At 40.2% G+C, this 17,721-nt stretch overlaps 1 protein-coding gene across 7 annotated transcripts in view; it reads left to right on the top strand.

Annotated features, from left to right (window-relative positions):
• ARHGEF25 (Rho guanine nucleotide exchange factor 25) overlaps positions 1-17,721 on the top strand; it is a 500,546-nt gene that overhangs the window by 424,437 nt on the left and 58,388 nt on the right. For all 7 annotated transcript variants that reach the window (XM_073613762.1, XM_073613763.1, XM_073613764.1 and 4 more), the window contains 2 exons: positions 4,386-4,513; positions 12,052-12,118. In XM_073613762.1, coding sequence (XP_073469863.1) covers positions 4,386-4,513; positions 12,052-12,118 — 195 coding nt within the window. The remainder of the gene's footprint in view (positions 1-4,385; positions 4,514-12,051; positions 12,119-17,721) is intronic.

Raw genomic sequence — 17,721 nt, 5'->3', positions numbered from 1 at the left:
TATTGACTTTTTCTGTTATTTTGTCCTATTTGTTGTTTGCTTCACAATAAAAAAAAAAAATCTTCAAAGTTGTGGGCATGTTCTGTAAATTAAATGATGCAAATCCTCAAGGTTGTGAGGCAACAAAACACGAAAAATGCCAAGGGGTGAATACTTTTGCAAGGCACTGTATATTACTTATCTGTATCAGCTCCCATTGCAGCGCAGAGATACAACTTTTTTTATTTATGCTCAGTACTTGATGAATGTCATTCAAATATACTTCAAAATTGAAATTCCTTTTAACATTTGATTTTGGAATGGATGTAATTTTCTGAACAAAACTACATACATTGTTTGAAATTTGTTAATTCGAGAAAAAATGTTGTTCCTGCTACTTCTAATTTTCTCATCATTGCAGTTGAAAATAATTGACAATTTGACCCCACTAACCACTAGAAAATTTAACAAACGTTCTTAAAATCAAAAAGGAATTCAAATGAAACTCTATTAGTGTATGGCCAGCTTACCCTGCATCAGTATAAGCAAAGTCTTGAAAGAAGTGGAAGTCATTCACAGGGCTGGCCCAAGACATTGTGCTGCCTGGAGCCAAGAATAAAATGCCCCCCCCCCCCAAAAAAAAAATCATGCCCACCAAAAGGCCCCCACATCCATTATTTTATATCATGATAATTACAACTAAAATTCAACGTATCAGGAAGTCAGATTTACGTGCAACGGCACCCCCACTTCACATCAGGATTCCCCCTTAACATCCGGAGCTCCATACTTAGCATCAGGAGCCACCTTTCACATCGAGAGCCCCCTAATTAACATCAAGAGTCTCCTTTTACATCAGAGGTCCCCCCCTTTACATTAGGAGTTCCCCTTTGCATCAGTAGTCCCTACTTACATCAGAAGTCCCCCTTTAACATCAGAATCCCTCTTTACATCAGAAGTCTCCCCCTTCACATTAGGAGTTCTCCCATGGATGTATGTATCAAGTTCTGACTGCGCTACCTTTAGTGATTTTAGTAAAGAAACCACTTACTCTACAACAATCAAATAAGTAAATTAATTAACATATGATTAAAGGATATTTTGTGACTACACTTATGTATCTACCACTAAATTAAACACCTTAATACATAAATTAAATAAATTATAATCCAATTGTAAACATAAATAAATATATCAATTTATATCCAATAGTGCTCGTGCCTATGTCCTTGAGTGGACCATCCACTATATTTGTGCTATTTCTGTGCTCTTGATTTCTCATGCGTGTTTCATGTGACTGAAATCCAGTGACAACACCACAACCGCATAAGTTGGCCACTTACCAGACATTAGTATATGAAAGCCTTTGGTTCATTTATGGGATAACCATTCCACTTGTTGAGAATCTCAAGCTGACCCCAATGCAAGGGGAGGGGACGGAGGGTGTGCACAGCCTGAGTGAAGCGGTGCGTCCTTTGTATGGGGTATCAGAGCTGCCCAGAGGGGAAATTGGCACCCTGCCCCCCCCCCCCCCCCCCCCCCCAGGGTGACCACATTTCCAAACTGTCATTCAGGAACAATTTTGCCAAGGACGGGGGGAATGTAGTCTCAGGGTTGATCAGCAACGGGGGTGATTTGTCAGGTGAATGGCTGGTGTTAACACTTAAATCACCCTGACATCATATTATTTCTATTACTACATTGTAATATATAATGAAATAGTTTAACTCACCATAATGCAGAATCAGTGGGAACCCTGAGCTTATCACTTGCCACCAGATGAAGCGTGCCACCATTGCCTGCCACCAGATGCAGATTGTCACTTGCCACTGTTGCCTGCCACCAGATGCAGATTGTCACTTGCCACCGTTGCCTGCCACCAGATGCAGATTGTCACTTGCCACCGTTGCCTGCCACCAGATGTGGATTGTTACTTGCTGCAGTCACCTACCACCAGAGAGAGGGCAGGGAGAAAGGGGGTGCAGGGAGAGGAACAGAGAGGGAGGCAGAGAGAGAGAGAGGGGGCTGTTGGATGCTTGTTTAATCTTGCTACCTCTACATCCCTTTAACAGATGCAGCACACAGGCAGAGGAAGAGGGGCGGGAGAAGGGATGTGTGTGACAAGCTCAGGCATGCTGGACAGAGCAATGTGCACATCCCCTCCTTCTAGGACAGCTGCACCAAGTCGGCTGTCACCGACAGTGGGCGTCGGAGGACTTCTGTCCCCGTCCACCACCTATTAGACACCTATCACAGAGCCAAAGGAAGTGCTCCAAAACCCTTTTGGTCTTTGTGCTACAGGTGGTGGGCGGGCCGTCAGAGAGGAAAAGCCTGCGGCTTCGGCAGCAGCAGAGAAGCCCAAAGTTCCACGAACCCTGAAGCTCTCTCCCTCCCTCCTCAACACTGGGCCTGTGCCTCTCCATGCCGCACACCCTAACCCAGGCCCAGTCCGCCCCTGATTTGCTGCCCCTCGCAGGGCATCGTCTGGGTCTAGTGGACCCATGGTTGGGCCAGCCCTGGTCATTCCTGCTTAAAGTGATTGTAAAGTCTCGTTTTTCTATAAAAATAACAAGCATGTTATATTTACCTGCTCTGTGCAGTGGTTTTGTACAGAGCAGCTCAGATCCTCTTCTTCTCGGGTCCCTCTTCGGTTCTCCTGGTCCCTCCCTCCTGTTGAGTTCCCCTACAGCAAGCAGCTTGCTATGGGGGCACCCAAGCCGAGCTGCAGCTCTGTGTATCCATTCAGACATGGAGCCTCTGTTTGGCCTCGCCCCATCTCTCTCCTCATTGACTAACTGTCTTTGATTGACAGCAGCGGGAACAAATGGCACCACTGCTGTGTCTCAGCCAATCAGGAGGGAGAGTCCCAGATGGCCGAGGCACTCGTTGACATCGCTGGATTGAGAGGGGGCTCAGGTAAGTATTAAGGGAGCTGAGGGGGGCTGCTGCACACAAAAGGCTTTTTATCTTAATGTATAGCATGCATTAAGATAAAAAAAACCTTCTGCCTTTACAACCACTTTAACTTACTGCAGGGTCCACCTTGTCAGATCCCCTTTTCTTCTTACTGCATGTAATAGGTTGTCTTAGATAGCAGGTGAAACTAAAGCTGAGGGGTATAATCACCAAACAGCCAACAGTCAGGGGGGATGCTGCAGGATAGCTACAGTAGAGAAAATGTGAAGGGAGCAGAGGAAAACATTATTGTAAGGGGGGGGGGGGTGTGGCGTGGTGAAGGAGAGCAGAGGAGACATTATTGTGGGTGGGGGGTTGAAGGATGCAGAGGTGGACACTACTGTAGGGGGATGATATGAATGGGGGCAGGGGACACTAATGTTGGGGGATGCGGGGCCGTAGTAAATGGGAAGGGAGGTTGAGGACACTGCTGTGAACAAAGGGGGGGTATGATGTGAGGGGGAATTCAGAGGTGTACTGTGAAAGGGATGGGGGGAGTTTGAAGGGGGGCAGAGAACACTACTGTGAAGAGGTAATGGTGTGAAGTGTGGAACTGTGATGTAAAAGGGGGGATTGTGATATGTAGGGGGGACTGAGGACACCAATGTAAGTATAGGATTGAGATATAAGAGGTGGGGGCTGTGATGTGAAGGATCTAAATCATCGTATAAACATGCGATTAGGACCTTTGTTGTAAGAATATTTTTCTGACCAGACCTCCATGAATTTTAATTTAATACTCCTGCTCTAAAAGGTCCAGTTATAATATTACTGTCATTTACTCTTATTTGCACTAACACCCCCAGGATTTGGGGGTCACAGGAAGAAGTGGAGGTAACAGACCACAAGGAAGTATCATATTTCCATATTGAATCAGTCATGTTATTGTAGGCGTGTATATATTTTTTTTGGAACTGACTACAAATCATGACCTTCTTATTGACACAACTGGAAACCAAAGTGGGTCTCTTGATTATGTAGGGGTGAGGCAGAACCTATACTCTGCTGGCTCTTTACTGCTATTTGCACATATGAACATCTGTCTGCCTTTTCACTGGATTTACACTATTTTGTTTGGAAATGCTCTTTAATAACTCCCACCAGAAACACAGATACCTTACTCAAAACAGCAAACTTTTGATCTTTTGGGAGTCTTATGACCATGGTGATGCTTCTATTTCTACAGAGATTTCTTTAATAAGCAAAGCCATTTCTGGATCCCCTAGAGTTGTGGGCTGGGTAGTGGCTGGAACCTTGTGCATCTCAGCTGTTATGCCACTGGTATATATTAAGAGGTTGCCATCCAGGCCCTCTGTTCTCTAGACATGAAACGCCTGCCAGCTCTTTCTACTTCTGTTAATCTATATAACTAATTACAGCAATTAATTAATTCATACAAATGACAAATATGGTTTTGTCTATAGAAGATGGTTTAATCTTTTTTTTTTCAGGATCCGCACATACCCTACCTCCCAGACTCCAGAAAGAAAGAGTCTATAGTTTCTGAAACGTCTGTTGTTTCCTCCTATTCCCCTGAAGAAACAGAAGAAGAAAGGAAGAGTGCCTTAGAAAAGAGTATGTAAGTGAGTCCTTTTTGGGGCTTATTGGGAATGGGCCTTTACTCATCTTTCTTCTTGTAATACTAATAACACCTAATACGTCTGGGTGAGTTTCTAAAGTAAAGTAGTAAAGTTGCACATTTGATTTGGCCAAATCAGTTGATGACCCTTATAAGTATAAGCCATTTTTAAACCCCAACATTCACTTGCCTATCTTAATATGTATATACTGCCTATATATATATATATATGCATATTTGGGCAGTCTGAATTTGCATGTTAATGTGCTTGTCAAATTAAAAAGTCAAACTGCTTGATTAAAGCAAAGGAACTGTGCCTGCATGCATAGCTGCTGTCTAAAGTTAAATAAGTGAGTAAGACTTTTGTTTTCAGTAATGCCTTTCATCATAGGAATGCTGGGCCATTGGAGATATGGCTAAGTTCATGGATGATAAGGTCTGTGGTGAGGGAAATGCTAGTCCACTGATAAGTCCAGAGGAAAAAAAACATAGACTTGTAAAAAGGATTTCTCATGCACCTGACAATAGAAGTGCATTCCGGGGGATGTGACCAATCAGGAGATGCTTCCTACATTATCAGCTCCTGACTTTGATTTAGAGCATGGCTAGAGTCTGCTTGCAGTGATTACTGAGCTGTTTATGTTTAATGGGTGGTGTCCCTTTAGCAAAACATCACTCATTTAATCTAGCAAGTGGTGACATTCATGTACTATATCTATTTTAAGTAAAAGGAATGGGGTTTAACATTACAGGAAGCAGTGCCTTGCCCGTGCCAGTAAACTCTTTGTCTAAGTACATATAATTCATGGCATTCACGATCTACAGTATCTACATTTAATAAATAGTAGGTTATGATCTATAAATTTGATTTGTCCCTGGGAACATATGACATGACTATTTATTGCATTTGTGCATCACATTCCTATCCAATTTTGGACACATGAAGTCTTAAACCATTGGGTTTACTGCCATCTATAGGAGGATTAAACACTGGCAAACAAATGAACTAATGGCCACAGCAGGTTAAAACCCCTACAAGCATATCTCATTTTTTTGCTGGTGTCCTAAGAGGATGGATGACTTTTCTGCATTTCTGCTGTTGTAAATATTAACCACTTCAGCCCCGGAAGATTTTACCCCCTTCCTGACCAGAGCATTTTTTGCAATTTTTTGCGATTCTGCACTGTGTGGCTTTAACTGACAATTGCGCGGTCGTGCGATGTTGTACCCAAACAAAATTTTTGTCCTTCTTTTCCCACAAATAGAGCTTTCTTTTGGTGGTATTTGATTATTTTTTGCGCTATAAACAAAAAAATAGCGACAATTTTGAAAAGAAAAGCAATATTTTTTACTTTTTGCTATAATATCCCCAAAAAATATATAGAAAAAAAACAAATTTCTTTCTCAGTTTAGGTTGATATGTATTCTTTTACATATTTTTGGTAAAAAAATAAGTGTATATTGATTGGTTTGTGCAAAAGTTATAGCATCAACAAAATAGGGATAGATTTATGGCATTTATATTATAATTTTTTTTTATTATTAATGGCAGTGATCTGCGATTTTTATCAGGACTGCAACATTGCGGCAGACAGATCGAACACTTTTGACACAATTTTGGGACCATTGACATTTATACAGCGATCAGAGCTAAAAATAGCCACTGATTACTGTGTAAATGTCACTGGCAGGGAACTGGGGTTAAACACTAGGGTACGATCAAGGGGTTAAATGTGTTCCCTCAGCGTGTTCTAACTGTAGGGGGGATGGGCTACCTAGGACATGACAGAGATCACTGCTCCCAATGACAGGGAGCAGTAGATCCCTGTCATGTCACTAGGCAGAACAGGGAAATGCCTTGTTTACATTGCATTACCCTGTTCTGCCCCTCCTCGTCGCGGTCACAGCCACCGGCGGACATAGAGCCCCTGGGCACTCTCTCCCGCGATGGGCGCGCGACCTTTTGCACACCCGTGCCATTCTGCGGATGTACATCGGCGCGCAGCGATCGGGAAGTGGTTAACCTGTCTTTTTTTTTTTCTAACATTTTTTTTCTCTTTGAACCATCTATGGCTGGCCTTACTGCTATGTGACTGCAACATATCTGATTATAGACAAGATACTACAATCCCACTGTAACAGGTGCCCCCAGCTCATTTTTCACTGTCAGGTTAGGGGCTGCTTGTATCACACCAATTGAGGGTGCTGATGTCTGCAGCCTGGAATCTTGTTGTCTTCTACTATTAAAGTCTTTCTTGTCTTTGGAGTCCCCCTTTGCTCTGTTGGGTGTAGCTGGGTCCTTTGCCCCCCTTGTCTGAGGTTTTCACTACTGTCATTCATGATCTAGGTCTTTGTTGAATCTGACCATAAATGTAGTCTGGCAGATTCAGTATCTAATCGTCCAGCAGCCATAGCAGCTTCTGAACCACAGTCAACTGCAACTACTCCCAGGTTATAAGAGACCGTTTTTTTTGCTGTGCTCACACTATTAAAAGTAGAGGATCAGGTTGGTGCTTCTTCCAGTGCTTTTTCCAACCTTAGGTCTTTCCCTTTCCACCCGCTTATCTAATTGTTTTTATACAAAAGTTGGAATCACCCTGATGGGTTGTTTGCTCCTCTAAGTGCTTGCTGGCCTTTTATCCATTTGATGAGGATTTTGATAAAAAGTGGTCAATTCCCTCTGTGGATCCTGCCATAGCTCATATCTTGTATCTTAACTTTGACTGCGATTTTTCTTTGACAGACTTTGTCTGACTGGACAAAATCCCTTACAAGGGATCTAACCTACAATTCAGTTGGCCCTCTGCTTGTGGACAAATGACTGTGGTATTGAATATCATCTGTGAGGGCTTGCTGGATATCTCTCTCCTTCTTTCTCACATATGTCTCCTGTCGGTGCATATGCATAGGGAAATTTGGTGTTGGACTGAGGAGTTATTTTGTCAGAATGTTTTTTACACATGCACTTTGTGGCACAATGCCTTTCGCACCAGACCTAAATGTTGGTAATGTTCTTGAAGTGTTACTAAACCCTCATTTTTTTTTTACATTAAAATAACAAACAGGTTATACTTACCTGCTCTGTGTAATGGTTTTGCACAGAGCAGCCCGGATCTTCCTGTTCTCGGGTCCCATGCTGGTGCTCCCGGCCCCTCCCTGCTGGGTATCCCCGCCGCAAGCAGTTTGCTATGGGGGCACACAAGCAGGTGCACTCCTGAGCAAACTAACCAGATATGTTAGACATAACAACTTGTTAACTATGTAAAAATCCCAAACAGGTCATTCACCCCATCCTTGTTCTCAAATCCTTAAATGTTTACTTTTAGGTCCACAAAGAGAATTTACCAGTTCTATCATTGCTTCCCTTTGTCAGGAGGACTTTATGGCTTCTTTGGACATCAAAGATACTTACATGTGTCCATCTTTCCAGCTCACCAGCGTTTTCTGAGGATTGTTGTAGAGCCCCTGCACTTCAGTTTGTGGCCCTGCTATTTTGCCTTTGTTTGTCAACTCAGGTGTTCACAAAGGTGCTGGTTCCAGTGTTGACCCTGTTGCACTCTCATGACATCCCCATTGTTAAATACTGAGACGGCCTCCTGTTGAGGGAACAGTGATAGAGGGCTCAGTCAGATACCATTTCTTTGACTGCTTTACAGAAGTTCAAGTGGATCCTGAACCTTAAAAACTTGTTGCTGGAACCATCTCATCACTTGGAGAATTTTGGCCTGATTCTGGACACATCCCAGGCCAGAGTGTTTTAAGATTCAGACTCTCTGGTCTCTGATTCAAACTCTTCAGTTTAAAAGCCATATGATTCTCCTCTTATTGCATGATAGTCTGGGGACTGATGGTAGCGTTGAGGCAGTTCTCTTTCCCAATTTTACTCCAGACCTCCACATGTTTTATCAATGTGCAAAAATCAGTATTGTCTGTGCACAGGCTAATTAGGTTGACACCGAGGACCAGCCTTGGTTGTTGGTGGAGTCTTGTCTCCCATGTCTTCTTGATGGCCTAAGCAGATGTTGTATGCTGACTTGGTAAGACTTCTTGCAGACACACTGTGGGTCCTGCTAGACTGTTTAGATATACTGTCCTAAAGGCCGATTTGCCATCCTGATTTTTGAACCGTTACTTTGTGAACTTCTAAGATGTCATTATTGTAGAAACATAGATGCATAATCCATTAGCATATATTAACTATTAAAGTATAACAAATAATTGTTTTACAATTATCTCCATGACATAATATCCCCTACCGGCTCCTGTGACATCCATAGTGCATGCATTTGGTACCACACATATACAGTTTGACTATACTGACCTAGGAAGCAGACTGATGCCTGAAAAATGCGTAACACAATGCCACCATTCTAATAACAGGTACCTGTGCTTTCTTTAAGAGAAACAGATTGTGTCAACAAAAGAATTTATAAACCTATGTAGTGTATGGTACAAGACAAATGTATGAATAGAACATATATTCATCATTGCCATGTGAGGATGTGTGGATCCCCTAAATTTATGAAGTTTTATAAAATTCGATTTTTAAGATAATTGTAAGTCAATTTTTTTTTTTTCTCTAATGGCATGGCTCTTGAAGCTTGTGTATTAAGGGACAGAGGTATCTCTGAGTCTATGGGGTTCATTTACCAATGGCAAATACTGTAGATTGTTCACTTTTCAAGGGAAAACTGCACATTGCATGGGAATTTCCCCAGAGCTTAGGGAATGAGGTGAAGCTCTGCTGGCTTCAAATATTCAGTCATGTGCAAGGAAAATGCTATTTTTTCCTTTCCTTGCATGTTAATGGGGTATTCTTGGCAAATATTCTTTCACCATATTCACTAAGCTCTGGGGAAAATTCCCATGCAAAGTGCAAAGTGAACAGCCTATTTGTCTTTAGTAACAATTCCTAGACAGCTTAAAGCTAGAAATTCCACTTCATGCAAGGTTCATCACCCCAGGAATTTCTCTGTGGGACAAATCCCCTCCTTCCTGCAGTTGGGTCTGGACCAGCATTTGTTTTTCAGCACCATCCATTCCTTTCGTTCTGTTTCAGAGACAGTTGGCTTCTCACTCTTTTATTAAGACCTTTTTTGCAGGTGGTTTACTGTGTTATTCCCCCTGTCTGTTCCCCTGTGACTCCATAGGATCTAAACCCTGTTCTCTCTGCTTCAGAAGCCGCCATTTGATCCCACCTAGAGACATTACTCTTTTTCTCCCCCTAAAGACCGTTTTTCTTGTAGCCATTTCCTCTTTAATTTGCAAAGAACCCTCTTTGGTCTTTCTTAGGGATAAGGTGGCGTTGAGGCCCAGGACTTCCTTCCTGCCTAGGGCAGCCTCTGCCTTTTATGCTAATCAGTATATTGTTCTCTCATCTCTTAGTCTGACTGGAGTTTATCCGAAGGAAATTGCCTTCCATTGAGATGTGGGTCAGACAGTGTAAGTCTATTTCTCAGCCACGGATTCCCATTTTGTGCCAGGTGGATGTGTCTGTCTCATCTGATGCCAGCTTTGGATATAAGGTCCTTCAGGTGGCTCTTTCAGCTGCAGATGGTCCATAGTTTCTATTGTTTCCACTGGGCCTGTTAGATTTTGTTTGCTGTTGCCTATCCCTCAGCTAGACTGCTTTTGGTTTTCATTAAATTTGAAGACTTCCTGTGTCTCCCACAATGGATGAGAAAGAACATAGGATTTTTATACAGTAAAATCTTTTTCTTGGAGTCCATTGAGGGACTGAATGCTAAAGAACTGGGGCCTGCTGATAGTAGGAGGGTTTTTTTTTTGTTTGCTAGTGTCCAGTCCTCTTGTAGGTGGCAGTATAACCTGAAGATTTAGGACTTTTTTGTATCTTAAAGGAACAGTTAGAGATTTTACCAGGTTTTATATGTTCTCTCTGTTAAGAAGTTTCTGCTGTCTAACTTTAAATGCTGTCTGGGTTACTATAGATGGGATTTCTGTTTTATTTCTGTCCTGTCTGAATCCTGTCATCTGGATAGGAGGTGGGGGAAAATAAAGACTGGAAAAAAAAAATCCTTAGCGGTTCTAAACCTTTCTCGCTTAAATGTAATTTTTTTCTTTTACCTCCCTTTCAAATTCTATCTGACACTCAACAAATGCGCAGGAATTCCTGTGGAGGAGAGATTTCCTAAAACAAAAGTGGCTTTAAAGTAGAAGGGGAGGTACCAGAGGAAAGGCATAGGGGTTGATTTACTAAAACTGGAGAGTGCAAAATCTGGTACAGCTCTGCATAGAAACCAATCCGCTTACTGTTTTTTTTGTAAATTTTTAAAATTTGCTTAACTGAACAAGCTGAAGTTAGAAGCTGATTGGCTAACTTGTAGAGCTGTACTAGATTTTGCACTCTCCATTTTTAGAAAATAAGCCCAATATTTCAGCAGTGTTAAAACATTAATGTACAAAAAATAAAAGTATTATAAAATCATCATCTTAAGTCAGTTAACACAGTGACACTTTTAATACTTTCAATCTTAAAAGATGTAATTTGGGGGGGGGGGGGGGGTGGCTACAGAATGTCCTGTCAATCACATGTGGTGGAGTCACATGACATAGGAAGATTTTCTCTACTAAACACAAGAGTTCCACCTCCAAAGCATACCTTGCTCCATGGTGGAGTTGCTGTAATTTTTTGTGTGCCACCATTACAGCTCATAGACACAGATTGTGTTGTGTGTGTAGCTTTATATAAAATAAGCTCTCAGTAGTGTGGATGACAGAAAATGAAAAGCTCCAGCTGGCATTGCTTAAATACTTTTAATGAAAGAGCAATATAAGCTTGTAAGTTTGCATTTAGAGCTGATTAAACTAAAAATTATAGACAAGCGTCACTAAATAATTTGTGATTAAACGTAGGTTTATTTAATACCAGCAACATTTCTTCTTTCGTCCAATGAAAATTAAGCCAATTTTAAATTATATATTTTCTTGGAAATGTGTGTTCTATTAGTAATCAAGGTATCCTTTTTTCACGCTAATAGTAAAATTGCCTAAAAACGGCAAGATCTGTTGTAACACAACTTTTACTGGCTATATAAATCTGAGTTAAAATTGTTTAGAGAATTTGCAGTTTTTACAGAGCTATCCTTTACATTATAGTCTAAAACAGTTATGAATAGCATAATGCTTTGTTTAGAGCCTAGCATAAAAAATCATGGGTTTAAAGGATCATATTTGCAGAGTACAGTTTACATGTATGTATTAGTCCTAGGTAGATGCCTATCACTAAATATTGGGAAAACACATCCAAACTGCTGCATACAGTATTGTGGTAGTACACTGGAAAAGTTAGTTCACATCCCTCCTTAAGGCTATTCTGTTACCAAACAAGAGCAGGATTCTTAATTGTTCTCCTTCCAAACCAAATTTGTTTACAAACCTGGGAAAATCCAAGATTTCTTTCTCTTCTGAAAAGTGACCTTGTGAACAGCAATTGTAAGATCACATATAAATTATCCAGGATTTCATGTATACGGTATATATTTATTAAGAACTGCTTCCACTTTTTGTACACTGTACAGGTATGTTCTAATGGAGTTAGTAGAAACTGAGAAGATGTATGTGGAAGACTTGGGCCAAATAGTAGAGGTAACACTGTATTTTCTTTACCATTCTTACTAACAGGCACAAATGTGTATTAGCCTTTATTTTATTTTATTTATTGCTTTCCTTGAGACTGTCAGTTAAACACAGTGAACATGATAACCCGTGGAAAGAAGAGAAGAATAACCTTATCAGAATGTTGCTGCTCCTTCATCCAATCTCAGATTAGGATGGATTTTTGACCAAGCACTGTTACCTAAATGGAAACTATAAGGGATTTGGATTGGCTTTTGATGTTTCTTTTTATTGTTGTTTATACACCTTAAAACTGATAGTTTTAAATATTTGAATGTGCCTGATATATTTATTTTACAAACATTTAGTTATACCAGAGCATTTTTTTTAAAGCGAGAGCACAGCAGAAGCTACTTGCCTTCAGACTTTTGCTCTCTGACTGCATTGAAAGAGCCATGGTAACAAAGCAGAAAGGGAGGGCTACAGAGGATGGCCAACTCTGTGAATTAATTTATTTTTTTGGCTTTATAAGATGGCTGCTCAGGAAAGTATTAAAATTATTGGTACCTACATCCCAGAATTCATAATGAAGCACAAATAAATCTATTTGTGCTTCATTATTTCTTTGGCTTGTTCTTTTTCAGCAGAGCAGTTAAGCATAAGCATGTAAAAGGAGCTGAACATTCTGGGTTTAATTATTTCAGCACCTGTACTTGTATACACCTTACAAGCATATTATTTTCACATTTCAGCTGTGGGCCTATTATTACTTATTCAACAATAATTTGTTATTACTGTACTTTACTTATAGCACCAAAGCAATACATATATTGTTTTGAGTTAGATAATGCTTTTTTTAGCAATATTGTCTTACAAAAATTATTTTTTTCCTGCAATCTAGAGACGAAAAAAAAAACCAAACATTTGATTTGTGTCATTTAGTGTTACTGTAAACAAAAAGGTATCCTTTAATTTGTTCCATTTTAAAGCAGCATTCCACTCAAAAGTGGAACTTCCGCTTATCCGTCTTTTTCCCCTCTCCGGTGCCACATTTGGCACCTTTCAGGGGGAGTGGGAACAGAATCGTTTTTTGACAGGTACCGTTCCCCACTTCCGGGAGACAGGGCCATGGCCCAGTCTCTCAGAAGCTTGGCCCTCTCCTCTGTCCTCCACCCCCGGACTGATTAAAAAGTGCAGCGCAGTTTGCGCATGTGCAGTAGGGAACCGGCTGTGAAGCTGAAAGGCTTCACTGCTGGGTTCTCTTACCAGGAATGACGGCGGCTGCCGACATCACGGGCTCCCTGGACAGGTAAGTGTCCTATATTAAAAGTCAGCAGCTGCAGTATTTGTAGCTCCTGACTAAATTTTTCGTGGGAGGGCTGGACCTCCTCTTTAATGACACTAAAATTACAATTTGGGCACTAAACCCGATGAAGTTATTTTAAAATGAAAAAAAAAAAAGCCTTTGTTAAATTTTGTACATTTGTATTTAATTAATTGCAACAAATTCAAATGAACAAAAAAATTAATGAATGAAAATTAAAAAAATTAAATTTGAAATGTACAAATAAAAAATCTAAAGGAAAAAGGGGACGTAGGAGCTAATAAAGGTTGATTAGGGTTAACGAAGGGTAACCACTGGTGTTAGAGACAATCAATTTTTAATAAAATAAAAAATATTTTATTTATGCTTGAATGATTGTGGTAACTGGCAATATGTGCTGATAAAAGGACGCCCCTCTAATCCACACATAAAACAACTAGTCTAAATAGCTTGCAACAATAGTTGCAAGTGCAGCAGTGAATCTGGTACCATTCCCAGTGGTTTTGCTTGATACAGTGGCCACGCATGCACAGTGTCCAGGGTTTACAAAGTACGAGGTATTGAGGTGTTTTTATGGGCATATTTAATTGTCACGTGACTAGGACAATGTAGTTGCAGGCTCTGTTGAGCGATTCATTCTCAAAAAGCTTGCAAGAGATCAAGTGAAGTCTTTCAAGTTTCGAGTCTCAGCATTCTGCTCTCTGTGCACCCACTCCATGTTTTTATTACAGATTAGAAGGCTAGCAGGATACCAACTGTTGACAGGAGGCAGAAAAAAAATGCTGCAAAAAAAGTGATCTTTTTTTTTCTTGGAACCTGGAGGATGAATTACTCCTAGGTGCCTGTAGCTACAGAGGTCAGTGGGGGTTTGTTTTAAAGTATTTGTACAGTTTTATTATGTAAATAATATGCTCATAGCCTGTAAAGATTTAAACTGGACTGCACCACAGATTGGACCTATTCCCTAAGCTGCAGTCACATGAAACCTACCAGGTGTGTAATCAAATATTCAAAGAAAATGACCACGCTGAAAAACTAATAAATACTGTCCCAATATGCTATCTCAACAAGTTCAATAAATTTGTAAATGTGTATTTGCATATCATAAAAAGTGCTATTCAAATAAATAATGAATTCCCCAATTGGATAAATATGTAAACAAAGTGCATAAATTAATGCCCTACAAAACTTAATATTTAAACAACAATAACATTTTAACACAAGTGAGTCATTTCAATACTCTTAAATTCATAAAAAGCCCACAATTGTCTATGTGTCTGAAAATCAAAAATCAATTAAAACGGCCTTTTCACCACAAGTGCTCCATGCTTGAATAGTTCAAAGTGTTAAATACACACCTTCACCTTTAAGATTAACGCACTCACCCACAAAGCAAAAATTATACTCTTTTGGGAGATGACCACATAAACACTCCAATCCTTGACAATCAGATTGTCTCTACCACTTATCTTCTTCTGCCACTCAAAGGTTGAAACCTTAACTTTTCCAGGGTATCCTGTTCTTCACATGACTCCATCTCCAGGAGAGAACAAAGAGAGGCTCCACATAGCGTAAAAATCAATAAAAAGGTTTATTGAATAAAAGCCGATACGCTTACATTATATTGTGTCATGCCCGACACTAAGGAGTAACAACATGTATAGTGCTTGAGCCCTCTGGCTCCAGCCATGAGACCAAGCTGCAAGCGGACAGCTGCGTGCAGCGTGACGTCACTCGAAGTGTGGCTCCGCCCTACGTATTTCAACATCTGTCGTCATCAGGAGTGATCAGAGACTAAGGCCTGCACTGTCATAGCCTGGCCAAAGTTCTATGTTAAAAAAGAAACTAATGCTTTGGGTTAATTTTATTATAATATTTTAAAATTAAAAAAATGTTAAAGTAATATTTTATAACAGGGGTTTTGAATTAAAATTCACAGAGGTCCGGTCAACAAAATTTTCTTCCGGCAAAGGTCCGAATCTCGTTAGCACTATAACACATCACGGTCCCCCCGTACGTCATTGTCTTCAGCGTACCTTTCACATCATAGTCCTGTTTACATCACAGTACCCCAGTCCCACAGTGTCCTCAGTTCCCCTTCACATCACTGCCCCCCTTTACATCGCAGTGCCCTTTACACCGCAGTGCTCCTAACATCACAGTCCCCCCTTTTAAAGAAGTCCCACAGTGTCCTCAGTTCCGATTCACATCACTGCCCCCTTTACATTGCGGTGCCCTTTACATTGCAGTGCCCCTAACATTGCAGTCCTATAGAGTCCTCAGTTTCCCTTCACAACGCAGTCCCCTTTACATTATATTAACAACGAGGTGCTGCAGATTGGGACAGAGAGCGGGAGTCTTTTCATATTAACAAGCCGAGTAATCACCCGCTTGTTAACATAATAACTTTTACAGCTCCCCATCCTCGGCTCTGATCTGCAACTCCTCCCATCCCCGTATGCTGTGTGGATGACATCGGTGGTCAGGCTGGAGAGGAAACCCAGCTGTAGCAATAGCATAGCCGCGGTCCTGACAGAACTGTCACCTGGTTTGGTTCCGGACCGTGGTCCACCATTTAGTGACTGCTGTTTTAAAACATATGTTACATAGTATATAGTATGCCATTCTATGCAGTCACAGTAAGGAATAAACTGAATTAAAATGTGTTATTAATTTCTCTAATGCATGTTTAAAACATTGAAAGAAGATATTTGAGTAGTTTCTGTTGATAGCACCTCTGTATTATGTAGTTGGGCTTCATTCACACATATAGCTTTGCTTGACCAAAACAGACTCTTTAATTAGCAATATTTGAAAAGTCAACAAAATAAGAAATTAGAAGATCTTGATATTTGTTTTAATGTCAGAGCAATATTGGGAAAGAAAGATGACTTCTATTATAGCAGTTATGTTTAGGCTTCCAATTTGTCAGTTATGTATTTATTTTATACAGCGAGTTCATTACTGCCTGAAAAGTTCATTGTAAGGATACTTATTACCCGTCACAAAGAGAAATAAACAGAACCCAGCTGATATAACACAAGCAGGAAATTGTGCTGCTTAAGCTGAAGGAGTGCAGAAACACTGAGGAGGAACTTGTACAGCTCAGGTCCTCTGGGATGTGTGTATCCTCATGCTGGTAAAGGGATATTGATGATCCTTTGTTCCCAAGCCGAGCTCACATCAGCTAGGTCAGTGTTAACACGAGACATTAGAGGGTGCTTCTCCTACATGGCCGTATCAAAGCCATTTCATTAATGAGGGATCATCATCTGAAATAGCAGTGAATAATAATGTAATGGCTCTCAGCCTCCCATTAAGTCTTTTTTTTTATACTCTGAGTGTAAAACAGCGGAATCATCAATGCTCTGTTTACTATATGTACTCTAATTACATCAATATGTTTTATGAGAACGCAGCAGTGCGTCAAAAGAGGATGTCTAACAATCACTGGACAATATTATTATACAGTAATATGTATCTGGTCTTATTTCACTGTCATCTCCTGTTGGTTACTGATGACCTGTGCTGAAAATGATAAGATCATCATATTGCGGTAATGACTACCTGTCGTTAGGCTAAGTGATATGACAAGATGATGGAGCATTGCTTTTTTAAAGAAAGTCTTAACTGTTCTTTTTTTTTTTTTTTTTTTTTATATACGGTATATATATATATTTGGCTTAAAGGACAAATGTACTTTAACCCTTTCACTGCCCAAACATTATAAATTTTCTGAAAGCAAACACCCTAGAGAATACCATAGTGGTAATTCCAATTTTTAATATCATAATTTATTAGCACAACGGTTTATGAAACACAAGGCTTCAGGAAAAAAAAAATACACTAAAGTTATTTTAGGCCACACAGTGCAATATATCACTCAGTTTTTCGTTACATATAAAAGATGAGGTTGCGCTGAGTAAATAGATACCCAATATGTCAAGGCTTAAAATTGCATGCGCTGGTGAAAAGGTGATAAACTTTGTTACCCTGCATTCTCCATACTTTAAAGCCTTGAAGGGTAATCAGTTTAGAGTTAACTGTGAACAATGGGCCTAGAATTATTAATATCATTCCAGTGTGCACAGCAAAACATAACATGTGTATCGCAATTGACGTTTTCATGCATAGGTACCCCCAATGTGTGTTTTCACATTAGTATATGTGTGCATGTGGGGGTGCAGGGTTCAAAAACTATTTTTTGGGGGGTGGGAGGGTAAGCGCTTTGGTGTAACTTTCATTTTTACACCTTTAAAAAAAAAAAATCACTAAACTAAACTTTGTATCACATTGGGGACAAAAATTA

Source organism: Aquarana catesbeiana, linkage group LG02, assembly GCF_042186555.1.
Source record: "Aquarana catesbeiana isolate 2022-GZ linkage group LG02, ASM4218655v1, whole genome shotgun sequence".
NCBI classification, from domain to species: Eukaryota; Metazoa; Chordata; class Amphibia; order Anura; family Ranidae; genus Aquarana; species Aquarana catesbeiana.
This window is presented reverse-complemented; position numbering and strand designations above follow the sequence as displayed.